The sequence below is a fragment of the Papaver somniferum genome, unplaced genomic scaffold, assembly GCF_003573695.1.
Source record: "Papaver somniferum cultivar HN1 unplaced genomic scaffold, ASM357369v1 unplaced-scaffold_18, whole genome shotgun sequence".
In the NCBI taxonomy this organism is placed as follows: domain Eukaryota; kingdom Viridiplantae; phylum Streptophyta; class Magnoliopsida; order Ranunculales; family Papaveraceae; genus Papaver; species Papaver somniferum.
Window position 1 is genome coordinate 2791398 of NW_020627707.1, and position 27914 is coordinate 2819311.

A 27914-nucleotide genomic window follows, 5' to 3' on the forward strand; every position below is an offset into this window, starting at 1 on the left:
TCTGCCAGAGGATACTATTTTTCCACCCCATCCACGAGTTCCACCAGGTAGGCCAAAGGGAAATCGTATCAAGAATGCATGGGAGAAAGCTAGGAAGTCCGTCCGTTGTTCCAACTGTAAGAAGAAAACTCACCACAACAAGGCAACGTGCACTGTCATTCCTTCATACCCATGAGTTTTAGATTTTCAGTTCTCCCTTATTAGTTCTATTGGTCACAATGCAGATTCTGTTTTGCGCATCATTTTAAATACTTTTGTTCGCTTTTTTTAGAGTGCTGAAATTATGTACTGTTTGATATCTTTCTGGGACAAGGTACTTTGTGCTCATTTAAGACTCTTTTAATGGTACTTTGTACTGCATTATCCACTTTCAATATTATTGGTTTTCAGGTTGATTTCCAAGTTTGTTCAAGACTTTCTGAGCACAACTATTATGTACTTTCTGTTCAATTAAGACACACCAAACAAAGAGACCAGCTCTGAGATTCATGTTCTCTCCCATCATGATTAACAAATTTAGAGAGTCATATTCTTCAATTGACTCTAATAGCTGGTCTATGTTACATAATACACACCAAAACACTTCATACTATGGACTTTTACCATCCAACATGTCAACATTTTTATAAAGCCAAACAACTGTACATAGATTAAACACAAACACCATAGTTTCGAGAACAATTGTTATCAAAATAAATAAGAATAATTACTAAACTTTGATATTGTCTAAAACAAACTAGCAAACTCTGAATATGTTCTCTATGATAACTTCTACTATGCATTCCTAATTCATATAAGCACTGTCTTAAAAACCTTTTGGAGCATGAATATTCCAGCTCTCCTCAGGAGGAGATGTTGCTGAGAGTATTTTGCATGCTAAAGAGATCCTCTTCTTATGTATTTTGTCCTTTAGTTCTTCTGGGTCTCCCAAGCTCATTCGCACTCCATCAATTACTCCTTTGCAACTTTCTTCATGATGTGCATGATATATATTGCACAATCTGGATAGTCTCCCTGTTGAGGTGTTGGGTAACTAATCATCTTTACTCTGCTTACAAGTGGAAGGCGCAGGCTCGACAAGCGTTCATTAATTGCTAACAAGCAGTATTCTGCCATAAGATTAGCATTATCGAGACACTCATTTTTGGATACAGCTTCCCAAGTGTTGTAGTGGAAGAATTCGCCTTTCTCGCATTCATAAAGAAGCGTCCAATGCACGTTTTGGTGTGACATTGGAATAATAATCTTCCTGGTTCCTTCCTCCATATTCCTGATGGGTAAGAATACAGCTGTTTGCTGCTACTTGATGTACTGGGTCACTTAAATAAAACTGAAAAAGAATTAAATTTATCAGTGTAGTAAATATGTACTGAAAATTATAGTGTAAAACACATATATGAAAGCATAATATTTGTTACAACATCAAAAAAAATTGTTTTTTTAGTTTCGCAGATATGCTATGCCCTTTACAAAGACATGATGCATGTTGTTTATCAAGATAAATTGGAAAACATACCCAGCCTGTTGGATCAATGTGGAGTACTGGAATGTACTTTCTCTGTCCATTCACTGGTTGCTCATTATGATATGCTTTTTTCAGTTGGTATTGCCAGTAATTTATAAGATCTCCCTCTAAAGCCCTGTTATGTAGCAGATCTTCAAAGGTCTCTGCAGATAATATGTGATGACCAATCACAGCAGGAGCTTTCCAAGCACTGTTGCTGCAAATTCAAATAATCCAAATCAATTATAAGTTTGATTCTAAACGAAGTACATAAAGTTTTGTTAAAATGAAAGGGACATATCCAAGAGAGACTCACATTGAGGTAGCTTTGTCAAAAAAAGGAGAGAGAAGCGCTCTTTGTTGTGAACTCAAATCCTTATAGAACGGAGATTTCCTTAGGCTCAACAACTTGCGTGCATTCTTCACTTTTTTAGTAAGTTCTTGCAGATTTGGATCACCTTTAGCTTTTCTCTTTCTCACATTCTCGCTATCCTTTTTCTGAACTTTCTCTGTTGGGCAATCTTTTCCAACTGGGTTTTCAGTTCTGGACTTTGTTTTTCGCCTTTTATGTCCCGACAGTCCTTTGCCACTAGCAAACTCAGGATCAACTCTTTTCTGCGGGTGGCTCCGAGTTACTGGCTTCTGAGGGGTGTATGTGATTTTTGGAGTAAGTTTCTTCTCCTTGGCTGAGATAGTCGGCTTTTTCTTCTCCTTGTCCATGACTGACGTGGTCGACTTCGCTATTGGTTTGACTTCATTACTCTTTGTAGCCAGCCTATCTTCGAGTCTCTTGGCAAGTGTTACGTCATCTTCCTCTGATGTTTGACTAACTCCAGGTTCGTTATCCTTCAATATACCATAAACGTAAAAAAAAATGAGAGACTAAAAAAGCAAAAAAAAAATGAACAGAATAGAACATATGTATTCTTGGATTCTTTTCAGTACAGAAGTTATGTACTTTTAGTTTCACTGAGTACATAACATATGTACTGTTGGTTTTTCCCATGTTATTGAACATATGTAACATAAGTGGTCCATTAAGTATTGATAAATTTGTTACTTTTCACTTTTTTGGTAATTATAATTACCTTCTGTAGCTCAGAAAGAAGTTGGAGAGTCTCAGCATATGCTTTAGCTTTTTCGGCGCTCATATTCTTCTTCAGTCGAGCTTCCTCTGCCTTTTCAGCATCTAAAACTGGATACTTCTGTTTGAGAATCGGCAGCATTAGTACATATGCTAAAAGCATCATTAAAAACAAAACATAAATTCATTAAACAGAAGTAGATTTAGGTACTTACAAGACTCTCTAATTTTTAGTAGGCTGTTGCTTTCTGTCATTCTTCATTTTCTTCTTCCTTTCTACTTCATTGAATGGAATGGGATCCCAAGGTTTCCTTATTCCCTGCATTTGAAACAAATCAGACTACGAGCTATTTGACCAAAAATTGATATACGTACTGCTGGTTATATGTATCAGAAGGATATATGTACTAGGTTTAGAACATGTTCATACTTCTTGTTCAGGTTGCTGAAGATCAGCTTTCAAACGAGCTTTTTCAGCTGCAGCTAAAACAATTGCAGAGGCTTCAAAGTGTAGGTGCAGTATCGATTTGAGCTTGCTCATCCGAGGGATCCGTTTGAGCTTGATCTGATGCTCCTCTAGCAGCTGGAGCTTCATTATGCGCAGGCGCAGCTGCAAGATGGATTTGAGGTGGATCAGGTGCACCTAGATCAATTGCAGGCTGCTGCACCTCTTCTCCATTTTGATCACTTGGTCCTAAACCCAAGTCAAAAGTTGGTCTTGAAACTTGTGATGGAGGATCCAGATCTTTAGCATAAAATTTGTCGAAGATTTGAGAAGATTCCATTTTTTCCAAGCTTGGTAAACTACCAGTCGACGGGTACTCCAGACTAAGAATTCCTAAGGATGGATAAGGATCTCCCATAATTTCAGCTTGTAGATATTTTGAGTACTCATCGGTATAAATACCCTTCCCATGGATGGCCAGGTCAATCAGTTTCTCCATCGGCACGGTATGCAGTTCTTTGAGACTCGGCAGCTCACAAACCAAAGGCATAAACTGCATATTCGGCAACATTTCTTCAAGCGATGCACCCTACATAAATGCAATGCCAAACCGTATTATTTTATAGGATGACAAAGTATAAAATTGGTAACTAGTGTAACGTTCAATTCGCTCACCTGTCTATCTCTAAGAGAACCAATTTCCACTTCAATATTACCCAGAACTTGTGTCGCTGCTGTTTGTTGGAGTTCAGCCTTTTCAGTCTGTTATTCAACATAAGGTGATATGTTTTTAATCAGTATTGCAGATATGTACTTGTATGTTTTTTCAGTATAGTAGATATGTACTGACAAGTTTTAGTTTTTTACAAACTAAACTAATACTAGAAAGAATATAACTTACCTGTGATGGTTCTGGCATGCTCTTTTCCTCTTGCAGCTCTTTCACCTTTCGCTCCAAATCAGATCTAGCCCAAATTTTAAACTGTGAAACTTCAATATCGAACTGTGTGAGATTTTCTTCAGAGCCCCCCATAACAGGCATTGTTGGAGTAGCATTTCCCTGTTCATTCGACTTTTCTTGGGTATCATCTGGAATTTCCTGTTCATCCTCTGTTACCAAGGAGAGTAGTTGCTGATGGAACGGTGTCATCCAAATCATCATGCCCTTCTTCAGAGCTACTGCTAGATTCTTCTTCTCCCGAGTTTGGTTGTGGAGGTGGGTAAGCTCTGTGATATATCATTCAAAAGCTCTTCTAGGATACTCACATCAATGGGGAGGCCGTCCTCTTTCCTGCTCTGTAATTCACACCATTTTTCTGCAATTGTCAGCCTCAAATCTTCATTCTTTACTTCCAAATCCTCGAATTTTTCTTGCCAATCTACTGTCAATGGCACTTCTTCAACTGGAAGCCTTTGAGCAATTTCATTCAACATTTTTTTTCATACATAGTATATTCATCCTTAAATTCTTTAGAGAACTGGAAAAGTACATATAACGCACACATATAACCAGTTTTTGTATCAGTATAACATATATGTACTCAAATAAATAGTGCATATGACACACACACAATCATTTTGGTCAATCAGAAAACTGCTTTTCTGATAGTGTCCTACCTAAAACAAATCATTTAAGTATAATTATTTAAAACACAAATAATTATACTTAAATTCATCAACTTTAATCAGTTTTTTAGATATGTACTGGTGCATCATTGTTTCCTAAACCAAAACTACAAGAAGCATAATGAAATAAAACTTATCCTAGTAATATGTATTGTTTTTCTTAGGGACTTACTGTGTATTGCGAAGCCTCCATATCCTTTAGAAACTCAACAGATATTTCTTTGATGTTCCACCTTGCCGCTCTTGGAAGGTATCGATCATCTGGTAACGTCACTGGTTTCACCAAGTGAGTATGCTCCGCATACAACAACTATGACAAAAATAACATCAATAGAATCAAATACAGAAACTTAAATGACAGTAGAGTAAATATGTACTTGGAAAAAAAAAAGCTTGTACTAGATGATCGATACCAACAAATAGACGACACAACCAGTGATGTCCTCGGGAGTGTTGTAGTTCTGATTGATTTTCTTCTCTAAGAAACTATGTATCAGGTCAGGCCAAGATACATTCTTTGACTTCTCAAGATCATCAACTAAACCAAAGTACTTTTCTTTGAGTTTATGAGCATCTTTTGTTGTAAAAAACAAAGTAATACACATAAACAGGCATAATAGCTTAACCATATCTTCAATTGTTTGTTCAGTTTCTACTCTTGGTATCCTGTACTCCATATCTTCATCATCTTCACTATCGGTTACTTGTTCATCATTGTCATCATCACTGTCTTCGCCACCTTCAGATTTACAATTCTTGATACCAGTACGCTTGAGCAGTTTCAAGATGGCATCTTGTAGCATTGGTCTTGTAACCGTGTTGCTATCACCAAAGTGTCTAATGTAGAATGGTTTCTGCCTCCATCCACCACCTACCATCAAAAAGGTGTCATCAGTTCTTCTTCCTGCCATTCTTAGCATTCCAAACATTACACCCATTTTTTCTGGTGTCGACGTGATAATGTGTGTTTCACCTCTTCTAACAAACTCAAATGTGAGCTCATTCTTGACTCGACCCCTTTTGTAACACTTCAAGTACTTTTTCACTGCAGCTTCCAACTTTTCCCAATGACTTTCTGAGTACTTAGTGTGCCAGAACATCAAAAACATCTGTCCATAAGAAGATTCGGCTATCTTTTCCAATGTGGCTTCACTCAAAGTATATTTACTCGCCTTCATTCTGGCAACCAGGCTATGTAATGCTGTGAAACCAGACTTATACAACTTCCTAACAGATTTTGGCACAACCTTACCTGCAAAATTTAATTGGTTTTATTTCAGTACAACATTTGTGGACTACACATTCATCATCTCAGAAACACAATCAATCACTATTGGCCTTATGTACTTCATATCCAAAGATCATTATCACATAAACAAAGAAACAGATGAATTTAGAGTACATAAACACTACAATGTCTCAGTTTTTTAGTTATGTACTGCCAATTATGTGCCAGAAACACAAACAGTGGTAAATAGACACATAAACAATGTTACCCATTCACTACTGGACTTATGTACTGCCAAAAAACAACCTAATTAAGAAAAAACCTCAGTATTTGATATATGTACTGCTGGCTCTATGTATCATAAATAAAATGAAACAAATTGCATATCACTTTTGATTCTTATTCTGCAGTTTTATAGTTATGTACTGCCAATTCTAAGTGCTAGAAACACAAAGTAGAAGTTGCATGTAGATAGGTTTTCTGAATCAGTACCTTTTTTCTTCGATTTCGGTGTTTCAACCTTTTTACTCTTTTTTCTCTTTGATTTTCGTCTTGAAATTCTTGAATCGTCTTCTGATGTTCTAGGAGCAGTGCTATCATCCATTATTGTTTCTTCTTCTTGGATTGTTCTTGTGATTTTTCTTGTTTTAACCATTATCGGAAGAGAAGAGAAATTTAGGTTTAGGGTTTTTCAAACTAGCAAAAATCTCTGAATGATTTTTGAGATCTGTTGTCTCAAAAATATCTAAATGAATTTGGGATAGCTAGGATTCTCTGAATTCTCTGTGAAGAGAAATTTTTTTCTCTTAGAAAACGAATGATTTTTCTGACCGTTTCAGCGGTTTTGTACGGGAATAGATAGTGGGTGCATTCTTCACACGTGGTAACTACTAGGGTAAGCTCGTCATTTTGCTCTTTTCAAAATATTATGGACCTAGTGGTAAGTCTAAAATTCAGTTGGACCCTACTATAAATAACCTAATGGGCTTAGGACCAAACAAGAAATTTTCCAATAGGAAAACTAACTCTAAGCCCAAGTCCACCAAACAAGCCCATTAACTTAAAGCCCGGTCCATCTGGGTCAAACTAACGGTCACTGACGGTCAAAAGAGCCAACTAACAGTCCACGTTTGTCAAAGTCCAGGGTCAATGGTTCAACTCAGCCATATAGACTGAATCAAGTGAGTCGACTCAATCAGACAAACTGAGTCAGACAAAACAAGATCTAAATCAGACATCTAGCTCAGCTAACAAAGAGCAGAACAGAGCCAAACATTTTAATGCATAATCATAACACCAAAAACAACATATAATTTCTATCAACCTATTTCCCAGGCTAGAATCAAACTCCAACCATTACAATCTGCTCTAAGACATAACTTCCTTCATATTCATTAAACTTCTACCATAACCTCTTGTCACTCCATTACAACTCATCTCTTTCATTTTAATACCACAGTTCCCTAAATATCATCATATTTACACAATCACCACAATGCATTTCATCTCCATCTGTAGCAAAAGCTTAGCTTCAATTCTACATTCTTGCACTTCCAGTTCTGCCACCATTGCAGCATCCTTCTATGCAATTTCTGTGACAACAATCTTCAGAACTGACTTGTCTCTGCTCAACCCCTCAGCACTACCAATTCATCCATCCTATAACTGCAACTACCTACAATTCAGTTCACCATCAATATCACATTAGCTGAACCCAAACAAAATTCTAATTATCCATCTGCACCATCTCAGCCTTCAGCTAGCACCACAACTCCTAATCAATACAACCAGCACCACCATCTCAGTTCGCCACACCAGCAATCTCAAAACACTAATAATCACATCACCACTAACTCATTTCATTCCCTGAAATTAGTTCTCTGTAATTCAACCCACAATCGTCAACCCCATTGAAACAGAAACAGACCCATCTTCATATCCTCTAACCTTAATTTGATTCACACCTCAATTCTACGGAAAACCATCTTCTAAAATAAAAAGCCTAACTTCTGATTCTTCTCTGCAAAACCTTGAATTAAAATCCCAACTTCAATCACCTCAATCTAATTCATCTTCTTCATCAGCAGCAACCGACTCAATCACCCTAATTCACAAGAACCCTAACTTCTGGTTGATTTAGGGAAGAACAGAAACCCTAAATTTTTACGAAATCGAAATTAAACTTCATAAATTCATCTACACTTCAACTAACAACAAACCCACTCTACAATCGATCAAAACAAACAATTTCATAAAAAAATTCAATCAAAAACGAAATCCTAACTCTGCTTACCATAATTTTTCTTTTCCAGAACTCAAACGACAGCAGCAGCATCACCTTCTCCCTCAACTCAACAACTACAAGCTTTCTAAGATCTAATTTCGAGAAACTCAATCTCGAACCATTGAGAATAAAATCGACCGAGAGGAAGAAAGAAGAAGAACAGGAGAAGCAAAGAAAGAAGAAAGGAAATAGAGTAGAAAAGAGAAAATGATTTCTGATCGACACGCTTAAATGATGATATGGCAACTAGATTTACTAAGGAACACAAGAAAACGGATGAGGGAAACCCCAGTCGGTTTAGATACACAATGACTATTTTTTCCCTCGTTTAAGTCTGATGTTATCTTCTTCGTCCGGTATCCGAATGACACATTCGAGTAGTCCATTGCACATACCTTTTCGAGATCTATTCGATAATACTAATTTCGTATCTACATTATTGTTAGATTAATTTCTATTAGTTAACGTTCGTGTTAATCTAATCGATTCATTAGTGGCTAAATCGTCTCTTGATTACTGCTAGACCAGTCAAATAGCGTTGACAAGCTTGAGGGTCCTTACAAAAACTTTGTTTAAAACTATAATGTTTACATCCAAATGAAATTGGTGTTCCGGTCATGGTTAAGTTCATTGTTTCTTATCAAGGAAACATTAGTAAGGCATAGTAAAATGATCATTTTCGCAGATTGTTGGTTACCTTGATGAAACTAATTTATTTAGCGTTATTGCATTATTCCAATATAAGTGCTAAAATTCTCTGGTTAGATTGGAAACTTTCGACAATATTATGGGTTCCTTCACCTTCTAATATTATTGGTTCCTAAAAATAACACAAGAATTGATAGTTACAACATATATATATATATATATATATATATATATATATATATATATATATATATATATATAGACACACACACATATAGAATAGCAACTTTAATTTACAGAACAAGGTTTAGGTATGTACCTCAACGCGAAGTTGTGGACAATAGTAAGGGATCAACGACGCAGAACCTTGTTGCAGAATTGAACCGTCTGGTAATGAAGCACTAACGTCATTTTTATCAACCTCCAAAGCATTCGATGGATTGAACCAGAAAGGGTGGATTTTTCTACATCTGAATCATTGTATATTACTTCCTATACATCTAAATATACATGACAATGGATGTCATCTATGAAAACCTAAATAAACATAGAAAAACTTAAAACAAAGCACACCTGTATTTTGGGAGAGATATTTCACAGCCAGTTGGAAAATATGCCAAAGACAAAGTCGATGATGAATATTTGGGAACACTTGTTTAATAGCATTCATAATAGGCGCTGCTTGGGCTGTGGAAATTGTCTTTGGATGTTTCCCGTTCATAGCATTCTGAAATGTCTTGAACAACCATTGTGCTCTCATATAATAAAATAAAGCACATCCAAAAAAAAAAAATTTTGGCCGTGATTGCTTACCCCAAAAAAAGATGCAAACGGTTTATCATAGTCATTTGTTCCAAATATTGTGTTAAACACCAACACATCACCAAAGAAACTGTACTCCATCTTACATTTAGCACCGCTCGAGAAATAATTATACAACTGACCAATCACATCCGTTTCAATTGCATAAAAGAAATATGGATTATCTTTTTGCATTTCTTGAAAGTACTCTAGCAAATGTTCAACATCACATTTCCTTAAGACATTTTGTAGCCTTCTTCTTTATATACGATTATTCCAATCTATTTGAGTGATTCAACATTTAAGTATGCAAAAGTATTCTTTGGACTTATACCTGCATAGTGCATATTTTCAATTAATGTTGCTTGAGAACTCTCTATTTTTCGTTGTGATCTAAACATATGCACTTGATCTGAACATGTATGCACATGATTATGTTTTTCCACAAATTCTACAATGAAGTATTTTGAATCATCACTTTGCACTTTAATAAAAGTCATCTGGTGAAAGAGATATGGATGACAACAACATGTTCCAGTATGAAAGAATTGTGGTTTCAAAGAAATGTGAAATTATTTGGTGAAGTGGAACCTAACTACAATAACTTTAAGAACATAATTGTTCAAATAGTGCATGAGGGGAACATAGAATGAGAGAAAACAAATGTGGACAAGACTATGACATTCAAATAATTTCTTTCTTTATGCTTTGCCACAGAAGTATAAGGTACCAATGTATAAAAGAATGCTTTTAGAATCTTACTGATACTGGTTATACCCTATTATGTTGTGATGAAGTCTTAATTGGGAATCCATGTCAAGTTGGTTTTGGAATTACAGCTTGCGACAATGTCAAGTGGTAGGGACATTACATGCAGGTATAAGTATTGCCACGAATTTTATAGCAGAAGTGTATGCAGTTCTGTGTGCTTTAAAATGGGCAGTGTTTCTAAAATGCATGAAGGTAATTGTGCGATCAGAGGGGAGAAGTGCCTTGGTTTGTCAGAACAAGATGGACAAATGTGATTATGGATTTGGAGGAAGTTATCTTTTATCACTAATTCAGAGAAGTTAATTACTTTGCTGACACTTTAGCTAAAAAAGGGGCTGAACTTGATGCCGGGTAAGAACAATTAACATGAAAGACCTTCTTTTCTTAAACGTATTGAAATGTCAGGTGTGGTATATTACAGGTTTTGCTAAGCTTGTAAAGGTGGTTGTCAATTTTATTGTTTTTGTGCTCTATCCATTTAGTTATCTTTAAAAAGATTCAGTCATGTCTAATATAAACATATCCATCAAATCAAATGTGATGATATGAGAAAATTACCTCATTAAGGATGTGAGATATCTTGAAGATTTATATTTTCTATAATCTCAAATGGATATGAAATATGGAGTATGCAATTACTATAGAATCTTCAATATTTCACAAATAAAAGAAAATTTCGATCTATATCGAACGTAATACATATTTGGATGAGTTACAAACCCTAATATACGATAGATTTCAGGAATTCCACGAATTTAGAGATATCTAATTTTTTTTGCAGCAAAAAAATATATGTGAACATTAAAGATATTCGGTTTTTTCCCCATAATATGGAGGCTAAAAAATACGACAATTAAAACCTACTTAACAAACAAAAAGTTAATCATAACTAACTCCTAGTTTGGTGACGTCACAAACACCCAAATGAAAGGACATAATACTACTATATCTTTCTTCTATTTTTTCTTCGGAAAAGAGGCAAGCCTCATATGATACTACTATATCAAAGATGCCCTGGCAATATTTTTCCTAAATATAATAACATAAATAAATTTTCATGCACTTATGAAACAAAATCGACCTGGAAGTTTCATGGACCACAAGCCCCTTGCATTAAGGAACGGGGCTAGATGAGCTAATTGTGCGGCTCTTGGTACACAATGTATTGTCCTCAGAGTGATGACTAGCTATTGGAAATTTAGGGTATGTAATAGAAACATCAATGGCTTGAAGTCGCATACTCGCTTTCCTTTAAATGTAATTTGCTCCCACTCATTAAGAGTTTGTTGCGAGATCAAATGTAAACCGTTTTCCAGGATACGATCAAACCTTTGTGTGATCAGCGATCAACAACAATCAACAAATCACCCTTGAACTCTAAATTGGTATAACTACTCTATTTAGGAAATAAGGAGAGCATAGTTTTAACATTCTATTATTGCATATTACTGAAACCCTTCTATAGATATAAAGAGGCATGGACATGTCTCTTCAAAACCTCATATATGAGGAGCCATTAGTATACTCCAACTATGAACATGACCTTTGAGATCTTATTTCAAATTGAAACGCCCAAGTAACTAACTTGTTAAAGCATAGCTCGGTTGAACCCACCAAGCGTTGGTATGTCAAGTTTGGTTGTCATATTTTAGTGAATCAAAACTCATTTAAGGAGTCGCTTGATTATATGCTAGAGTCAACTTCGTATAGGTTAGCTAGAAAGTTACTAGGATATGAGACTTACAAGTATTACGTGAAGACTTGAAGAATGTGAAGAAGAGTAAAGAGCTACATCAATGACATCATCCTTCCTCTTGAGGTCAGTAATATTTGACTTGAATTGTTTCATTCCTAACGTATCTTTCAAGTCGTGCATATTGAAAACATAACTGCGAAGTTGTGAATGATTATACTCTAGTTAGACATAGTATTAAGAAATTACAATACAAAGTATAACGTCTTTGAACTTCGTATATAAGACATCGACATAATCGTATGAATGCTATTGTGATTATGTATGGTATGGGTGAAGATTTCGTCCTAGGAAACAATGTTTTACATTCGTTTAAAGGAAGTAAATTCATAAACTTGTTTTGTGAATCGAAAGGGAAATCGCTAGGCTTATTGGTATTGTTATTCATTGCAAATATTTGGATTACCAATATGTGTGTTTAGTATAACCGCTCATAACTTGTTTATGTATCTTGGTAAAACTATTCACAAGGCCTGAATTTTGTATTGGTATGACTTTTATTAGTGAAACCGATCTTAAGTAATCACCTGAGATGATAAGATCGATATCTTGAAATTGGTGTGACTAAATACTAGCCATTGGGTAACCGATCCTAGTAAGAGGTGTGACCGATCGCAAGAGAGAGTGTAATCGATCCTTGTAAGAGGTTTAACGAGTTTTAGTAAGTTGGTATAACCGATCCTATAACTTGGTCAACCGGTCACAAGTTTTACCATAAGAAGTGGTAACTAATCCTAGTACTTAGTTAGCCATTTTATGGTAACTAGTGTAACCGATCCTAGTACCCACTTGGAGGTAGAACCGAAACTTTATGTTGAGGTAGAACCGTAAAACCCATTAATGGTGATTTGATAGGATAATCAATCACGTAGTTCTTGGAAGTCAGATGAACCAATTCTAAACTTGTTTGGAAGTGTGGAAAATCTGTTCCAAGATTGTAAATATGGAAAAGGATTTACAAAGTAAAGATGTCGACATAGTTTGAACATGTGCAGTAACTCTTATCTTTTATCATTCAAGATATTCCTTGATATCTAAAGGAGAATCCCGGATCGAAATAAATTGAGAATATTTTAATTAAGGTTTTTAGTTTTATATGCTTTTAATTTCCAGCAATTAAAATGCATATATTTAGAAAATAAAAATTGGTAATGTGCATTTACTAATTGGATATTTTCTACTGAGATTTCGGTCAATATTTGGACAAAGCATTTCCAGGAATTATGAAAATCATTTTTTCCCTTATTGCATATCTTTGAGAATATTTTCGGTTTTGGAAATTCCTTGGTGTCCAAACTTCCTTGTCTATAAATACTGAAGTTTGCATTTCAAGCAAACTAATCCTTAAAGCCAGCAAAACTACCTAGTTGTGTTGTTACTGGTGGAGTCGTCTATTCGGAGAGGAAAGTACCCTAATTAGGCGAAATATCTTACGATCGCTCGTTTTAAAGACTTCTTTGGGATTGGGAAGCTCTACGAGTACCGTTGGTGGGAAACTAGACAATCGCAGTTTATTATTACTTTTCGATTAATTTGATTGACTAATGGTTGTTGAACTTTGATTGCACCTAGTTTGTTTATGCTTGAGAATCTTCTCTTCTGATATAAGATTCACTCAAACTAAATCGAAGTTTCGACGGGGATCTTTAGAATTGTTTGCAGATCTAAAGACGTCTTGTGATAGTCAATTGTTAACAGACTCTGTTATGTGTGTGATTGATCACAAGAGATTCAAGTTGATTGTGTGCAGGTGTTTATTGAATATCAAAGAAGATTTGAAGACAAAAAAGATTTTTGGGTTCATAATCTTTGGTGTGACAATACTTGTTTCGACTGGAAAGGGATCCAACTATAATTGGTTTATCTTTGTGATAGATTGGATTGATTAGTTGAGTATATCGACATCAATACGTTTCTTTGTGATTCAAAGTATTGATTGCATAATCTAAACAATTACTTTGGTAGTTGTTGAAGATTGATCTAAGGACCCGACAAAGGAGTATATTGGGATAGGCGGAAGAGCCTTTTGTCAAAATCATATCACGTAGTTTGAAAAGAGTTGTTACCGAACAGATTTGTTGTTCCTTTACTGTTTGGAATATGAACCAAAGGAATTGTTCCAAGTGCGTGACTTATTGCAAGTTGGAGGCGCAGGGATACTGAGGGAACTAGGTGAACTATATAGGTTTAGTTGCTTGGTATCAACTATACGAAGTTGGTTTGATTTTGTCTAGCGTCTTAATTATGAGAGTATTCAATTCTGGACTAGGTCCCGGGGTTTTTCTGCATTTGCGGTTTCCTCGATAACAAAATCTTGTTGTGTCATTTACTTTTATTTTCCGCAATTATAATTGTTGTTATTATAATTTAAAGTAAATTACACAAACGTTAATTCCTATTTACTTGATAGCAATCCTATTGTGTTTGGTTAAGTCCGAACCTATTATCAAGTAAACATACTTCGTTGTTGTATTGTCTCGATCTTATATCTATATTCAATCACACAAGTTATCTTGTTTTCGTATTGTCTCGATCTCGTATCCATAGACGATCACACGAAGTATGAACCGATTAGTTGTATTGTCTCGACTCAGTCCATAGACAATCACTTTCGGAAAAAGGACTTATAGATGGAAGAGTTTTAGATTGAGGTATATTTGGGTACCGTTGTCTTTTCATAACTTATGTCTCTCCAAATCATAAATAGTTACCAACTGTGTTTTCCCTCACTTCTCGCAAGTTATATCAATAACCCATCGTATATTTAAATCTACCTATTTGAATATTGATCATATATTCAACACTAGCTACATGGGCGAGATCCATCCATATTGAAGGGTGAATGCCCAATTTCCTATCCAATCCAACTGCACGCCAAACCCTATTTTATCCCTTTTGTCCAATTTTTAATCATTTGAACTCATCCTGTCCGCCCACTTCTCAAAAACCCCTGCTGCAGTCTCCACACACTTCTCAAATGCATGCTGCATCCTAGGGCATTCTGATGAAAAAGCATTTTTATTTACCCGCATAGTACTTGAAGTCATATGAAGAGTCAAGGTTTGAAATATGTATCACGCCTTAGGTCGCGGTCGTTTTCTCAGAAATAACGACCGTTTTTTAAACTTTGGTATGGACAGTCAACACGCTGTGCACGAGAATGTAAATTTGTGATGGAACACACATTCTCCACCTCTATGTATCCGTTCAAAACTCTCTAATTCAGGTCCTTTAATACAATGGAGCTATGTTGAGCTCCTTTTCTCTTGAAAAGAAAAGGAAAAAAAAAGAAAGAAACCCCTTGGTATGGACACATTGGGCGTTAGGCAGAAACCACTCCAAAATAACCAGCAGTTTCTTGGGTGGAAATAGCCAAGAAAAAAAAAAGATGCAAATTGAACGACAGCGTAGCACGTGGAGGCGTTACTTTTAACACTTACCCACCGGAATTCTCCAGTAGGTTCTAGCCATTTCATCACTCTTCTAGACTCCTCCTCCCCCACCTCCTCCCCATCAGTTACTCATTTCCTCCTATATAATGAACGAAACCCTACCCACCCAAAACGCAATTCTAATCAAAATCAAAATCAAACGATCACAACAACAACAAAATCAACAAACCAAAATCTTCATTTCAATTTGAAATTTCATTCATCATTTCAGTTTCATCACAAGATACAAACTCTAGAATCTTAAAGAAAAATGAGTATGAATCCAGATAAATTCACCATGAAAACCAACGAAGTTCTTGCAGGAGCGCAAGAACTAGCATCAGAAGCAGGTCATGCACAGATTACACCGATTCATCTCGCACATGCATTGATATCCGATAATAATGGCATTCTCCGTCAATCAATCATCAATGCTGCTGATCAAGAAGGAGAAGAAGCTGCTAAATCATTCGAAAGAGTGGTGAAAAGATTTCTGAAGAAATTACCGTCTCAAACACCACCACCAGATCATATCCCAGCGAGTACTTCTTTGATTAAGGTGATAAGACGAGCTCAATCTGCACAGAAATCGAAAGGTGATACTTATTTAGCTGTTGATTCGTTGATTCTCGGACTCCTTGAGGATTCTGAGATTGGTGATGTGTTGAAGGAAACTGGTGTTATTGTGTCTAAAGTGAAAGCGGAGATTGAGAAATTGAGAGGTGCGAAAGGTGATAAGAAGGTGGAGAGTGCATCTGGTGATACTAATTTCCAGGCATTGAAGACTTATGGTCGTGATTTGGTTGAGGAGGTTGGGAAGCTTGATCCGGTTATTGGCCGTGATGAAGAGATTCGTAGAGTTATAAGGATTTTATCGAGGAGGACGAAGAATAATCCGGTGTTGATCGGTGAGCCTGGTGTTGGGAAAACGGCTGTTGTCGAAGGATTAGCACAGAGAATTGTTAGAGGAGATGTTCCCAGTAATTTATCTGATGTGAGGTTGATTGCATTGGATATGGGTGCTTTAGTTGCTGGAGCTAAGTATAGAGGAGAATTTGAAGAGAGGTTAAAAGCTGTGTTGAAAGAAGTTGAAGAAGCACAAGGGAAGGTGATACTGTTTATTGATGAGATACATACTGTGCTTGGTGCTGGTAAAACTGAAGGATCAATGGATGCTGCTAATTTGTTTAAGCCAATGCTTGCTAGAGGGCAGTTGAGATGTATTGGTGCAACTACACTAGAAGAGTATAGGAAGTATGTGGAGAAGGATGCTGCTTTTGAAAGAAGGTTTCAGCAAGTTTATGTTGCTGAGCCTAGTATTCCAGATACTGTTAGTATTTTGAGAGGATTGAAAGATAAATATGAAGGACATCATGGTGTGAGGATACAGGATCGAGCTCTTGTGGTTGCTGCTCAGCTGTCCAGTCGGTATATTACTGGTATGTCTCTTGCTTTCACTCTATTATACAATTGGTATTTGTTATGTTGATTTGTGTTTTGAGTATTATATTATAGACTAGGATTATACTGTTAATCCCAGCATGTGTGGAAACTAGTGTTGAATTTAGGATATATCATCAGTAACATGAACTACTACTAGATCTTTTGGTGCTTGAGAGTTGTTCCTCAGAAGCCATATATCGCGGGATGTGCAGATTAGTAAATGTTATCCTGCTGTGTTTAGTGTTGGTTATTGTCGTGACTAGCTGCAATATTCTAGTTGGTTTGTGTACTGAACGGAAAATGTTGATTTTTGGTGTCTCTGTAGGGCGTCGTCTACCTGACAAGGCAATTGATTTGGTTGACGAAGCATGTGCAAATGTAAGAGTTCAGCTTGATAGTCAACCTGAGGAGATAGATAATCTGGAGAGAAAGCGAATTCAAGTAGAAATTGAACTTCATGCTCTTGAGAAAGAGAAAGACAAAGCGAGCAAAGCTCGTCTAGTTGAGGTAAATATCAAATATATGCCTGTGATTTTCCATTGAGATCCTTTATGCATTTCTTTTTGTCTTAATGGTTCTTAGTTTCATGTTGTTCAATAGGTTTAGTATGTTATTCTGTCCTCTGAATGTGTTCTCTTGCTCTATTGTGGTCCCATTTTTTAGGTTCGAAAGGAGTTGGATGATTTGAGAGATACAGTTCAGCCACTCTTGATGAGGTACAAGAAAGAGAAAGCTTTAATCGATGAAATTCGAAGACTTAAACAGAAAAGAGAGGAGCTAACAGTTGCGGTTGAAGTAGCTAAAAATAAAGGGGATCTTGTTAGAGCTGCAGACTTGCAGTACGGGGCTCTTCAAGAGATAGAAGTTGGTTTAGCCAAACTTGAAGGGAGCATTGGTGAAAACTCAATGCTTACGGAGGCAGTAGGACCTGAACAAATTGCAGAAGTGGTAAGCCGTTGGACTGGTATTCCAGTTACTAGACTCGGGCAGAATGAAAAAGAAAGACTGATTGGACTTGGTGAGAGGTTGCACAAGAGGGTAGTTGGGCAAGACCAAGCAGTATCCGCAGTGGCGGAGGCTATTTTGAGGTCTAGGGCTGGGCTAGGTCGACCACAACAACCGACAGGGTCATTCCTCTTCCTGGGACCAACTGGTGTTGGTAAGACTGAGCTGGCGAAAGCCCTTGCTGAACAGCTCTTTGATGATGAAAACCTTCTTATCCGGATAGATATGTCTGAATACATGGAACAGCACTCAGTGTCTCGGTTGATTGGAGCTCCTCCTGGGTAAGTTGCAAGCAACTGTTTCTATTTCATTTACGCACATCTACTTTTGAACTGTTATTGCTGAGGCAGTTGCTCATTGGTGTTTGTTGTATTTCAGATATGTGGGCCATGAAGAAGGTGGACAGCTAACAGAAGCTGTAAGGAGGAGACCTTACAGTGTTATATTGTTTGATGAAGTTGAGAAGGCTCATACTTCAGTTTTCAATACCCTCCTCCAAGTTCTTGATGATGGTAGACTGACTGATGGGCAAGGACGCACAGTCGACTTCAACAACTCTGTTATCATCATGACCTCAAACCTTGGAGCTGAACACCTACTAGCTGGACTCATGGGAAAATGTACAATGGAGATTGCAAGAGAGAGAGTGATGCAAGAGGTAGGAAAGATACTCACAGTTGTGCCACTTTCTTTTTGTTGAGATTCTGGAACTTATCACTGATATACATTTTTCTATTGGTGTCTGCAGGTGAAGAAGCATTTCAGGCCCGAGTTGCTTAATCGACTTGATGAAATTGTTGTCTTTGATCCCCTTTCACATGATCAATTGAGGAAAGTAGCCAGATTCCAGATGAGGGATGTGGCTTCTCGCTTGGCTGAGAGGGGAATTGCACTAGCTGTGTCGGATTCTGCGTTGGATGTTGTACTCGCTAAAAGTTACGATCCGGTATGTGAACTATTCTTCTCTTTTGTTTTAGTTCTCATGAAAAACTTGTTTCTTCAGCCTGATTCATCTTATAATCTTGGTGACATTGTTTTTTCAACTCGAGTTTGTGTAGTTCATCTGTATGTGTTACATTCCCCGAGACAATGTGAAGAAGGTTTAGGATTATAAGTCAGGGTGAAGGAAAAGGAACATGTTATTGCTCAGATATACCCGTGCTTGGACAAAGTATTCTTGCTATTGCTTACAATCTGTTTTATATTCTTTTGACAGGTTTATGGTGCTAGGCCAATCAGGAGGTGGCTAGAGAAGAAGGTGGTGACAGAGTTGTCAAAGATGCTTGTTAAAGAGGAGATTGACGAGAACTCTACTGTGTATATTGATGCAAGTATAGATGGAAGTGAACTTACCTATCGAGTGGAGAAGAACGGTGGACTGGTGAATGCCACCACTGGAGAGAAGTCTGATATACTGATCGAGATCCCAAATGGTGTGAAGAATGACGTGGCCTCTCAGGCTGTGAAAAGGATGAAGATAGCAGAGGTCGATGAAGATGAGGAGATGGAGGATTAAGTTTCTGTAGTGCAGGCGTCTGTGACGCATGAGTCTGTTTTCCCACTTTGATGGTTTGCAAACTCTCTTTGATCTGAGTTGTAAGAATCTGTGTTTGGTTAATTGTTGTTGATGTTTTATTAAAGAGTCAGAAATTTGTTTTCGCTTGACCAATGCAATTTCCTTTTTTTTGGCTGACAATTTGTGTTGCATTCCAAGACTCGTAGATGTAAGCGCATAAAAGTTAACTTGTCAATATAAACGGTTGGTTTCAGTTGACACATCTTTATCTCCGAGGCTGGTTGGTTTTGTGTAGTCTGGCATGAAAATTGGAAACCGGTACCCCTTATAGCTGCCATCATCTTAAATTAAATCGGGGAGCCGGAAAACTGGAAGAAGAGTAGAAAAAACAGTGAAGAAGAGAATCAATTTTCACTCCGTCTCTTTTTCTCATCTCTTCCTGTAGAGAGATGGAAGAAGGATAAATCCCATCTTCTTTGCCCTCTTTGGAGATACCGTCCCAAAGATTTCTGTCACCACTTATTCTTTTCAGGTTACCCCTTTTTTTTCTTAAATTTTGAAAGTGTACTAGTCGTATAGTTTCCGAGATGAATTTTCTAGGGTTTTGAGGTTTTTCTTCAATTTGTTGTTGTTGTTGGTGACAGCCACCAATATCAAGAGTGAATCAAGTTGATGCAGCTGGATTAGATATCGGGATGTTGAAGGAACAATTAGTTAAGGTTTTCAATTTGATGAAGGTATTGTTTTTACATTTTTATTGATTAATAGATTGATTATAAGGAACACTTTCGATATGGTGTTCATTTGTGTTACCTCTCTTTTGATTGGGATTAGCCAGTTCTTATTTCAATATGAGCCGGAGCTTGATGCTTTTCTCTGAGTTTCTCATTTGGAGGTTTTGATATGGTTGGATAAACCTACTCTTGCTGCTTTAATGATTTCAAGGTGTAGAGATAAAAGTGCCACCACCACGATGGTAAAAGAAGGTAGGAATTGCTGCATACTTGCTGAATATTTATGTGTTAGCGCTGAAATTTTGATTGGTTTACTACCATTTGTATGTAAATTAACATATCTATTGAATTTCATACACGAGTAATCCTAGGATGAATTTAGAGCACCTCCTAATTGATGTGTGGAGACTTCTCTTTACTTGGGAGTTGGATGAGATATATTCCCACATAAGTTGCGTCTTAGTTGCAACCTTCTTAGAAACCAATCTGCTTGATGTCAAATTGGAATATTATGAAATGTGTCGTAACTGTCGTTGATTGTTATGTTCATCTGTCATCTATTCAGTAAGAATGGGGATTGAAGGACCTGGACTCACTATGTCTCAGAAGATATGGTACTGTTGGTAGTCAGTATATATGGTCCTGCTTGCAGTGATTCTCTGCCTTCCTTAGGTGGGGCGACTCTAAGCAGGTAATGCCTCCTTTTCTTTCTAGTTCATTTTAATTTCTTTCTAGTTCATTTTTAATCAATGTTGTGAAATGTAGGAAGCAAAAACTGATTTATCTTTCCTTATCCTCAGAGGTCACTGGTGCATCAAAACGTGGGGATCATTTAGAGGGATTTTATAGAGCTGCCTTCTTCATCAACCTGCTGATATTTCTTTACAAAGATGGTACTTTTCTGAGCAAAGACTGTGCATATGTTGAAATACTTAAGATACTGTTGGTACAATAGAATTGCATGCTTTCTTGTAGAGGCCACTAGCATATACCTTCAAGTCTTTCATTTTTACTTTTTCAAACTGTAGGCCATACTTGCTGAAATTTTCCTTCGATTTCCTACTATTCGTGGAAACAGAATAAACAAAAATGGAGAGTTAAACCAATACAAGAAGTGTGACATATAAAACATGAAATGCAGCCCAGGACGGAAAGGGTTATACCTGAAATCATGAATGATGTTGTTCCAAATGGTCGCTTTATTTGGATTATGTCAATCTATTGGAATGATATAATTTTGGTATTTCCTGTGAGATGCACGTCTTCCTCTATAAATGCTCTCTTTTCTTTTGGCCAAGCAGGGATCTTTTTTCTTTCGGCCAAGCTGATGTGCAAATATATTATAGATATTTTAACCTTTAGACTAAAGTGCCGCCTAATCAATTTCCAGTGAACCTGAACTTATCTTCTTGACCAATAATTCCTCAGATGTGATTTATCTCCTGTTGATTATGTTGGTGTACCATTTTTTATGGTCGCAGGTACAGGAGTCTTATCGAGAGAGCTCTGAAAGCAAAGCTTGTATATGGGAGCCCTAACATGAACCCAGAGCTTTGATTACATGAATCGCTGGTTAGTGTGAAATGAGTTCTCGGTAAACCTTCCTGATGCTGTTAATATATTGAGAGGATTGAGAGATAAATATGAAGGAATCCATGGTGTTCGGATACAGGACCAGGCTCTACTGATCGCTGCTCAGCTATCCAGTCAGTATATTACTGGTATGTTTTTCACTTTTTTGCTTTCACTCTATTATACTGTTGGTATTGATTATCTTGATTCGTGTTTGAGTATCATAGACTGAGATTATACTACATTACTATTGATTCATGTGTGGTAACTAGTGTTGAATCTAGGATATAACATCAGTAATGGACTATTCTAAATCTCTTGGTGCCCTGATTGTAATTCCTAAGAGGCAGATAGTTAATGTTGTCTTGCTATTCTTTTTGTTAGATATTGGTGTGTGACTAGCTGCAATATTCTAGTTGGTATGTGCACTGAATGGAAGATGTTGATTTCTGGTGTCTTAGTAGGCCGACGCCTACCTGACAAGGCAATTGACTTGGTTGACGAAGCATGTGCAAATGTAAGGGTTCAGGTTGATAGTCAACCCCAGGAGATAGATAATCTTGAAAGAAAGCGAATTCAAGTAGAAGGGGAACTTCATGCTCTTGAGAAAGAAAAAGACAAAGCGAGCAAAGCTCGTCTAGTTGAGGTAACTGTCAAGTACTCCTGTGATGCTCCCTTTAAGATCTTTTTTATGGATTTCTTGTTATCTCCATGGTTTTTAGTTGTATGTTGATCAATAGGTTTATTAAGTTATTCTGTTTTCTCAATAGTTTTTGTCCTGTTATTTTGATCCCATTTTTTAGGTACCGAAGGAGTTAGATGATTTGAGACTTGAGAGATACCATTCAGCCACTGTTGATGAGGTACAAGAAAGAGAAAACTTTGATTGATGAAATCCGAAGACTTAAACGGAAAAGAGAGGAGGTAACAGTTGCAGTTGAAGTAGCTAAAAATAAAGGGGATCTTGTTCTAGCTGCAGATTTGCAGTACGGGGCTCTCCAATTAATAGAAGTTGGCTTCGCCAAACTTGAAGGAAGCATTGGTGAAAACTCAATGCTTGTGGAGGCAGTGGGACCTGAACAAATTGCAGAAGTAGTAAGCAGTTGGACTAGTATTCCAGTTACGAGACTTGGGGAAAATGAAAAAGAAAGATTGATAATGATCGGGCTTGGTGAGAGGTTGCACAAGAGGGTAGTTGGGCAAGATCAAGTAGTATCCGCAGTGGCGAAGATTATTTTAAGGCCTAGGGCTGTGCTAGGTCGACCACAACAACCAACTGGATCATTCCTCATCCTGGGACCAACAGATGTTGGTCAAACTGAGCTAGCGAAAAGCTCTTTGATGATGAGAAACTCTTATCAGACTAGTTATGTCTGAATATATGGAATGGCACTCGGTGTCTCAGTTGGTTAAAGCCCCTCCAGGGTAAGTTGCTAGCAACTGTTTCTATTACCTTCATTTTGTCCGCACATCTATTTTTGACCTGTCATTGCTGAGGTAATTGCTCATTTGTGTGCTTCGTGTTTCAGATATGTGGGCCATGAAGAAAGTGGACAGCCTACAGAGGCTGTAAGGAGAAGACCTCACAGTGTTATCTTGTTTGATGAAGTTGAGAAGGCTCATATTCAGTTTTTAACACCCTCTTCCAAGTTCTTGATGATGGTAGGCTGACTGATGGCCAAGGACGCACAGTTGACTTCAACAATTCAGTGATCATCATGACCTCTAACCTTGCTGGACTCTTGGGCAAATGTACAACGGAGACTGCAATAGGGAGGGTGATGTAAGAATTAGGAACAGCATCATTGAGCATTTTCTTTTTGTGGTGATTTTGCAATTTTACATCTGACATTCATTTTCTGGTGGTGTATGCAGGTGAAAAAGCACTTCAGGCCGGAGCTGCTTAATCGACTTGACGAAATTGTCGTCTTTGATCCCCTTTCACATATCAATTGAGGAAAGTAGCCAGATTTCAGATGAGAGACGTGCTTCTCGCCTGGCTGAGAAGGGAATTTCACTAGCTGTATCAGATGCTGCATTGGGTATTGTCCTGGCTGAAAGCTGCGATCCGGTATGTGATCTATTCTGTAGTGTGCTCTTTTGGACGAAAACTTGTTTCTTCAACCTGATTTTTCAACTTGAGTTTTTGCGATTTATCTGACGGTCGTCCAGGTGTATCTGTGATGCCACATGTATGTAGACAATTTTTCTTATACTTATAGTTGCAGAATTATAATAAGGTAGTTATAGGATTATAAGTTTGGGTCGAGGGTACACTTGGGCAAACTATTCACTGAATCAAAAGAAGGACTTCGCAATTCACAATGGACTGTGATATAAGAATGAATGGAGAAATGTGGGGTACAAGCTATGATCATCATGTACTGGGGGCTTTTGGCCTGGGTTTGAGGAAACTCATAAGACAACAGATCATTGAAGTTTGTTTTGAACTACCACTTGAGGACCAGATTTTGGTTTATTGTGATGGTGCTTCCAGGGGTAATCCTGGTAGTGCTGGTTATGGTTTCATCTGTAGAATTCATCCAGGGAAATCCAATTTTGCTAAGTCTGGGGGTATAGGTATAGCAATGAATTCTTTGTCAGAGGTAATGGCAGTTATTTGTGGTGCAGACTGGGCGGTTAGTGTTGGAGCTCAGAATATGCTCATCCGTTCAGATTCTTAGTCTGTGTGATTAATAGTTTCTGCTCTGAAAAGATCCCTTGGTTTATTAAATCAAGGTGGAATAAGCTTTGTATAAAGATTCTCAGGATTCAATTTGTTACAGTAGGTAAATTACTCAGCCGATAAGTTGGCTAAGGCTGGTGCAGGTTTAGACAGAGGAGTGATTATTGAATATAATGGCAGACCTGATTTCTTGGTGAATCTTGAGTCTCCTCACCAGAATTTTCATCGGTTTAGAAAATTTTAATTTTCCTTTTGACATGTACTTGATCCCAGATTTTGGGTTCTTTCTTGTTGCTCTTTTTAATTTCTTTTTGCTCTGGCTACCTTAAAATGGCAGTTTTTCTGTAAAAAACTTCTTTTGTTTTTAATGAAATTCTTATTGATCGAGCAAAAAAAGAAAAGAAAAAAAAACTTGGGCAAACTATTCTTGCTATTGCTTACAATCTGTTTTGTACGATCAACAGGTTTATGGTGACAGAGTTGTCGAAGATGGTTGTTAGAGAGGAGATTGCTGAGAACTCTACTGTGTATTTTGATGCAAGTATAGATGGAAATGAACTTGCCTATCGAGTGGAGAAGAATGGTGGTTTGGTGAATGCCAGCACCGGGGAGAAGTCTGATATACTGATTGGTGTGAAGAACGATGTGGCCTCTCAGGGGTTGGATGATTTGAGAGATGCCATTCAACCACTGTTGATGAGGTACAAGAAAGAGAAAGCTTTAATTGATGAAATTCGAAGACTTAACAGTAAGGAGAGGAGATCACAGCTGCGGTTGAGCCATTGAAGTAGCTAAAAATGAAGGGGATCTTGTAGAGCTGCAGACTTCCACTACGGGTCTCTTCAGGAAATAGAAGTTGCCTTAACCAAAGTTGAAGGGAGCATTGGTGCAAACTCAATGCTTACGGAGGAGGCTGTGGGATCTGAACAAATTGCAGAAGTAATAAGCCGTTGGACCAGTACTCCAGTTCTGAGACTCGGGTCATGAAACAGAAAAATTGATTGAGCTTGGTGAGAGGTTGCACAATAGGGTAGTTGGGCAAGATCAAGCAGTATCCGCAGTGGCGGAGCCACGGAGGCTATTTTGAGGTCTAGGGCAGGGCTAGGTCGACGACAACAACCGAGAGGATCAGTCCTCCTCCTGGAACCAACTGGTGTTGGTAAGACTGAGCTAGCGAAAGCCCTTGCTGAACAGCTTTTTGTCTCTTTGGTGATCAGAACCTTCTTATTCGGAAAGATATATCCGAATTAGCAAAACTCCGTGTCTCGGTTGATTAGAGCTCCTCCAGGGTAAGTTGCAAGCAACTGTTTCCATTGCATTCATTTTTTACGCACATCTATTTTTGAACGTCGTTGCTGAGGCAGTTGCTCATTCGTGTTTGTTGTACGAGGAGACCTTACAGTGTTCTATTGTTTGATGAAGTTGAGAAGGCTCATATTTCAGTTTTCAACGCTCCTTCAAGTTCTTGATGATGGTAGACTGACTGATGGCCAAGTACGCACAGTTGACTTCAAGAATTCAGTTATCATTATGACCTCAAACCTTGGAAATGAACTCAAATGCAGAGGGAGGGGAGGGAGGGTAGATTTCATATGAGGGAAGTAGCTAAATTTCAGATGAGAGATGCAGAACTGTACTAGATGTGTCGGATGTTGCATTGGATGTTGTATTGATTGAAAGCCACGATCTGGTATGTGATCTATTCAATACTATCTTGGTATGCATGAAAACTTGTTTCTACAACCTGATTTATCTGGTGGTCCTGATAGCATTGTTTTCTCAACTTGAGTTTTTGCGACTTATGTGATGGTCCTCATGTATCTATGATGTAACATGCGTGAACAGTGCTTCTTAAATTCTTATTTGGGGATATATAATGTTAGGATTATAAAGTCTGCCTTAAAGAAACGGGAAGAGTTTCTTTAAGGATACACCTGTACTTGGTCAAAGTATTCCTGCAATTTCTTACAATCTTTTCTGTTTTTTTAACAGGTTTATGGTGCTAGGCCAGTAAGGAAGTGGCTAGAGAAGGTGGTGATGGAGTTGTCAAAGATGCTCGTTAAAAAGTCTGTCAATGGACTTTCAGTTGACACATTCTAGTAGGTCTGAGACCACTTGGTTTATGATAGTTGTATGATTACCTTAAAATTAGAGATTGGAAGTGCGGCAACATATTTCTAGTATGCAAGCCATGACATTATATAAGATTCTAAAGAATAGGGGTACACATACAACTCATTTGGACTCTACTCAAAGTGAGATGGAAGCATCCCCAGTTGAGGATTCTATCGAGTGTGGAAGACACCTCAACGGCAACAGGGACAAGAGAGTTATTCTTCATCTCTACAATAAACGTACCCATATAATTGGACAACATTGTCGCATATTCCGCCATGGTGTCCCGCATGTTCCAAGCTTCATCATAGTTTGGAGAAGAGAGAGCAGCATTGACCTGATGCAGAGACATGCCTATTTGACGTTCCACACTATTGTGGTCAATGCCAACCCCGGAAATGCAGCTACCGTCATCGACCCAAACCATAAGCTCATACTCTGTCCTTTCCTCAAACTCAAAGCTACATAGGCCAGTGACGATACCCTGGATTTTACTCCGGATGACTTGTTCGTCGTTTATCTTCTTAGGATCCCAATTTAATATCAGATCAGCTATGTATGTATGAGGAATCTCTTTATATTTATCGGATAATTCGTCCGAGTTGTTTATAACAATTTCCTTAAATTCTTGGATAGATGATGATGATCCAGAGGGAATTTCATCCTTCAAAGTCGAATTGTCAGCAGCGGCACCACCACACACCCGCAACAGCAGATTCTGAGGCTAAAGGAGGAGCAAACTCCGGTCGCGTTGTTTTACTCATAGGAGGCTCCTTTACTTCTTCTACTGATTTCTTTCGTGCAGCTTTCAAAACTTCCACCATTCCACCAAGTACTTTCAAGCCTTTTTTTTTGTTTTTGTTTTTGTTTTAGGGTTAGGTTTAGCGTTTGCGTTTGATATTGATATTGATATTGTTACTGGTGGACAGTATCTCATAAGTTGCTCAAACAAACAGGGCTGGGCCAATAGGGGAAGCAGGGAAAGCCCCACTTTGAACAAGGCTCAAGGGGCAACAAAATAATTCTTGCGAGGGTTTTCATCAAAAATAAATTTATTTTAGGGGCTTATTCATAATTGTGTGATAGTTTTAGGGCTTAAATGGAAGCGCTTACCCATTCCATTAGATATTCCTTACCGGCCGGCTAAAAAGAAAAAAATAATTAGAGCTATTAGTAAAGGTTTTTTTGATTCTCATTTTTCTTCTTTTGTGTTCTTGTACGTGTTAATTCTCTTTCTTGTTCCATAATATTATTGTCGGATCATAGTT

At 37.6% G+C, this 27914-nt stretch overlaps 3 protein-coding genes and 1 pseudogene across 3 annotated transcripts; 2 read left to right on the forward strand and 2 right to left on the reverse strand.

Moving 5' to 3' along the window:
* Positions 1 to 1195: 1195 nt before the first annotated feature.
* LOC113337936 lies at positions 1196 to 2809 on the reverse strand. Its single transcript, XM_026583470.1, has 5 exons — positions 2804 to 2809; positions 2593 to 2709; positions 1821 to 2350; positions 1517 to 1721; positions 1196 to 1330 (listed from the first exon to the last, which is right to left on the reverse strand). Exons 2-5 carry the CDS (start codon positions 2653 to 2655, stop codon positions 1196 to 1198), a joined length of 933 nt encoding a protein of 310 aa, XP_026439255.1. The 5' UTR covers positions 2656 to 2709; positions 2804 to 2809.
* A 1327-nt stretch (positions 2810 to 4136) lies between these two features.
* On the reverse strand, positions 4137 to 8359 carry LOC113337937. Its single transcript, XM_026583471.1, has 6 exons — positions 8181 to 8359; positions 5354 to 5911; positions 5073 to 5233; positions 4832 to 4969; positions 4480 to 4511; positions 4137 to 4260 (listed from the first exon to the last, which is right to left on the reverse strand). The coding sequence occupies exons 2-6, from the start codon at positions 5835 to 5837 to the stop codon at positions 4137 to 4139; spliced, it is 939 nt and encodes a 312-aa protein (XP_026439256.1). The 5' UTR covers positions 5838 to 5911; positions 8181 to 8359.
* A 7286-nt stretch (positions 8360 to 15645) lies between these two features.
* On the forward strand, positions 15646 to 19716 carry LOC113337774 (chaperone protein ClpB1-like). Its single transcript, XM_026583369.1, has 6 exons — positions 15646 to 17014; positions 17344 to 17525; positions 17682 to 18304; positions 18402 to 18681; positions 18772 to 18969; positions 19240 to 19716. The coding sequence occupies exons 1-6, from the start codon at positions 15847 to 15849 to the stop codon at positions 19537 to 19539; spliced, it is 2751 nt and encodes a 916-aa protein (XP_026439154.1). The 5' UTR covers positions 15646 to 15846; the 3' UTR covers positions 19540 to 19716.
* A 147-nt stretch (positions 19717 to 19863) lies between these two features.
* Positions 19864 to 27845, forward strand: LOC113337776 (annotated as a pseudogene).
* The last annotated feature ends 69 nt before the right edge of the window (positions 27846 to 27914 follow it).

What these genes read in the sequence shown, in the direction of transcription:
- LOC113337936 (XM_026583470.1), bottom strand. Translation starts at nt 2,655, where the DNA reads ATGAGCGCCGAAAAAGCTAAAGCATATGCTGAGACTCTCCAACTTCTT. An exon ending in TTTGACAAAGCTACCTCAAT is followed by an intron (nt 1,722 to 1,820) that starts GTGAGTCTCTCT and finishes TTGAATTTGCAG; the next exon opens with CAACAGTGCTTGGAAAGCTC. An exon ending in ACATTGATCCAACAGGCTGG is followed by an intron (nt 1,331 to 1,516) that starts GTATGTTTTCCA and finishes ATTCTTTTTCAG; the next exon opens with TTTTATTTAAGTGACCCAGT.
- LOC113337937 (XM_026583471.1), bottom strand. Translation starts at nt 5,837, where the DNA reads ATGAAGGCGAGTAAATATACTTTGAGTGAAGCCACATTGGAAAAGATA. An exon ending in TGATGAACAAGTAACCGATA is followed by an intron (nt 5,234 to 5,353) that starts GTGAAGATGATG and finishes TTACAACAAAAG; the next exon opens with ATGCTCATAAACTCAAAGAA. An exon ending in TGGAGGCTTCGCAATACACA is followed by an intron (nt 4,512 to 4,831) that starts GTAAGTCCCTAA and finishes GTACTTTTCCAG; the next exon opens with TTCTCTAAAGAATTTAAGGA.
- LOC113337774 (XM_026583369.1), top strand. Translation starts at nt 15,847, where the DNA reads ATGAGTATGAATCCAGATAAATTCACCATGAAAACCAACGAAGTTCTT. An exon ending in GTCCAGTCGGTATATTACTG is followed by an intron (nt 17,015 to 17,343) that starts GTATGTCTCTTG and finishes GTGTCTCTGTAG; the next exon opens with GGCGTCGTCTACCTGACAAG. An exon ending in TTGATTGGAGCTCCTCCTGG is followed by an intron (nt 18,305 to 18,401) that starts GTAAGTTGCAAG and finishes GTTGTATTTCAG; the next exon opens with ATATGTGGGCCATGAAGAAG.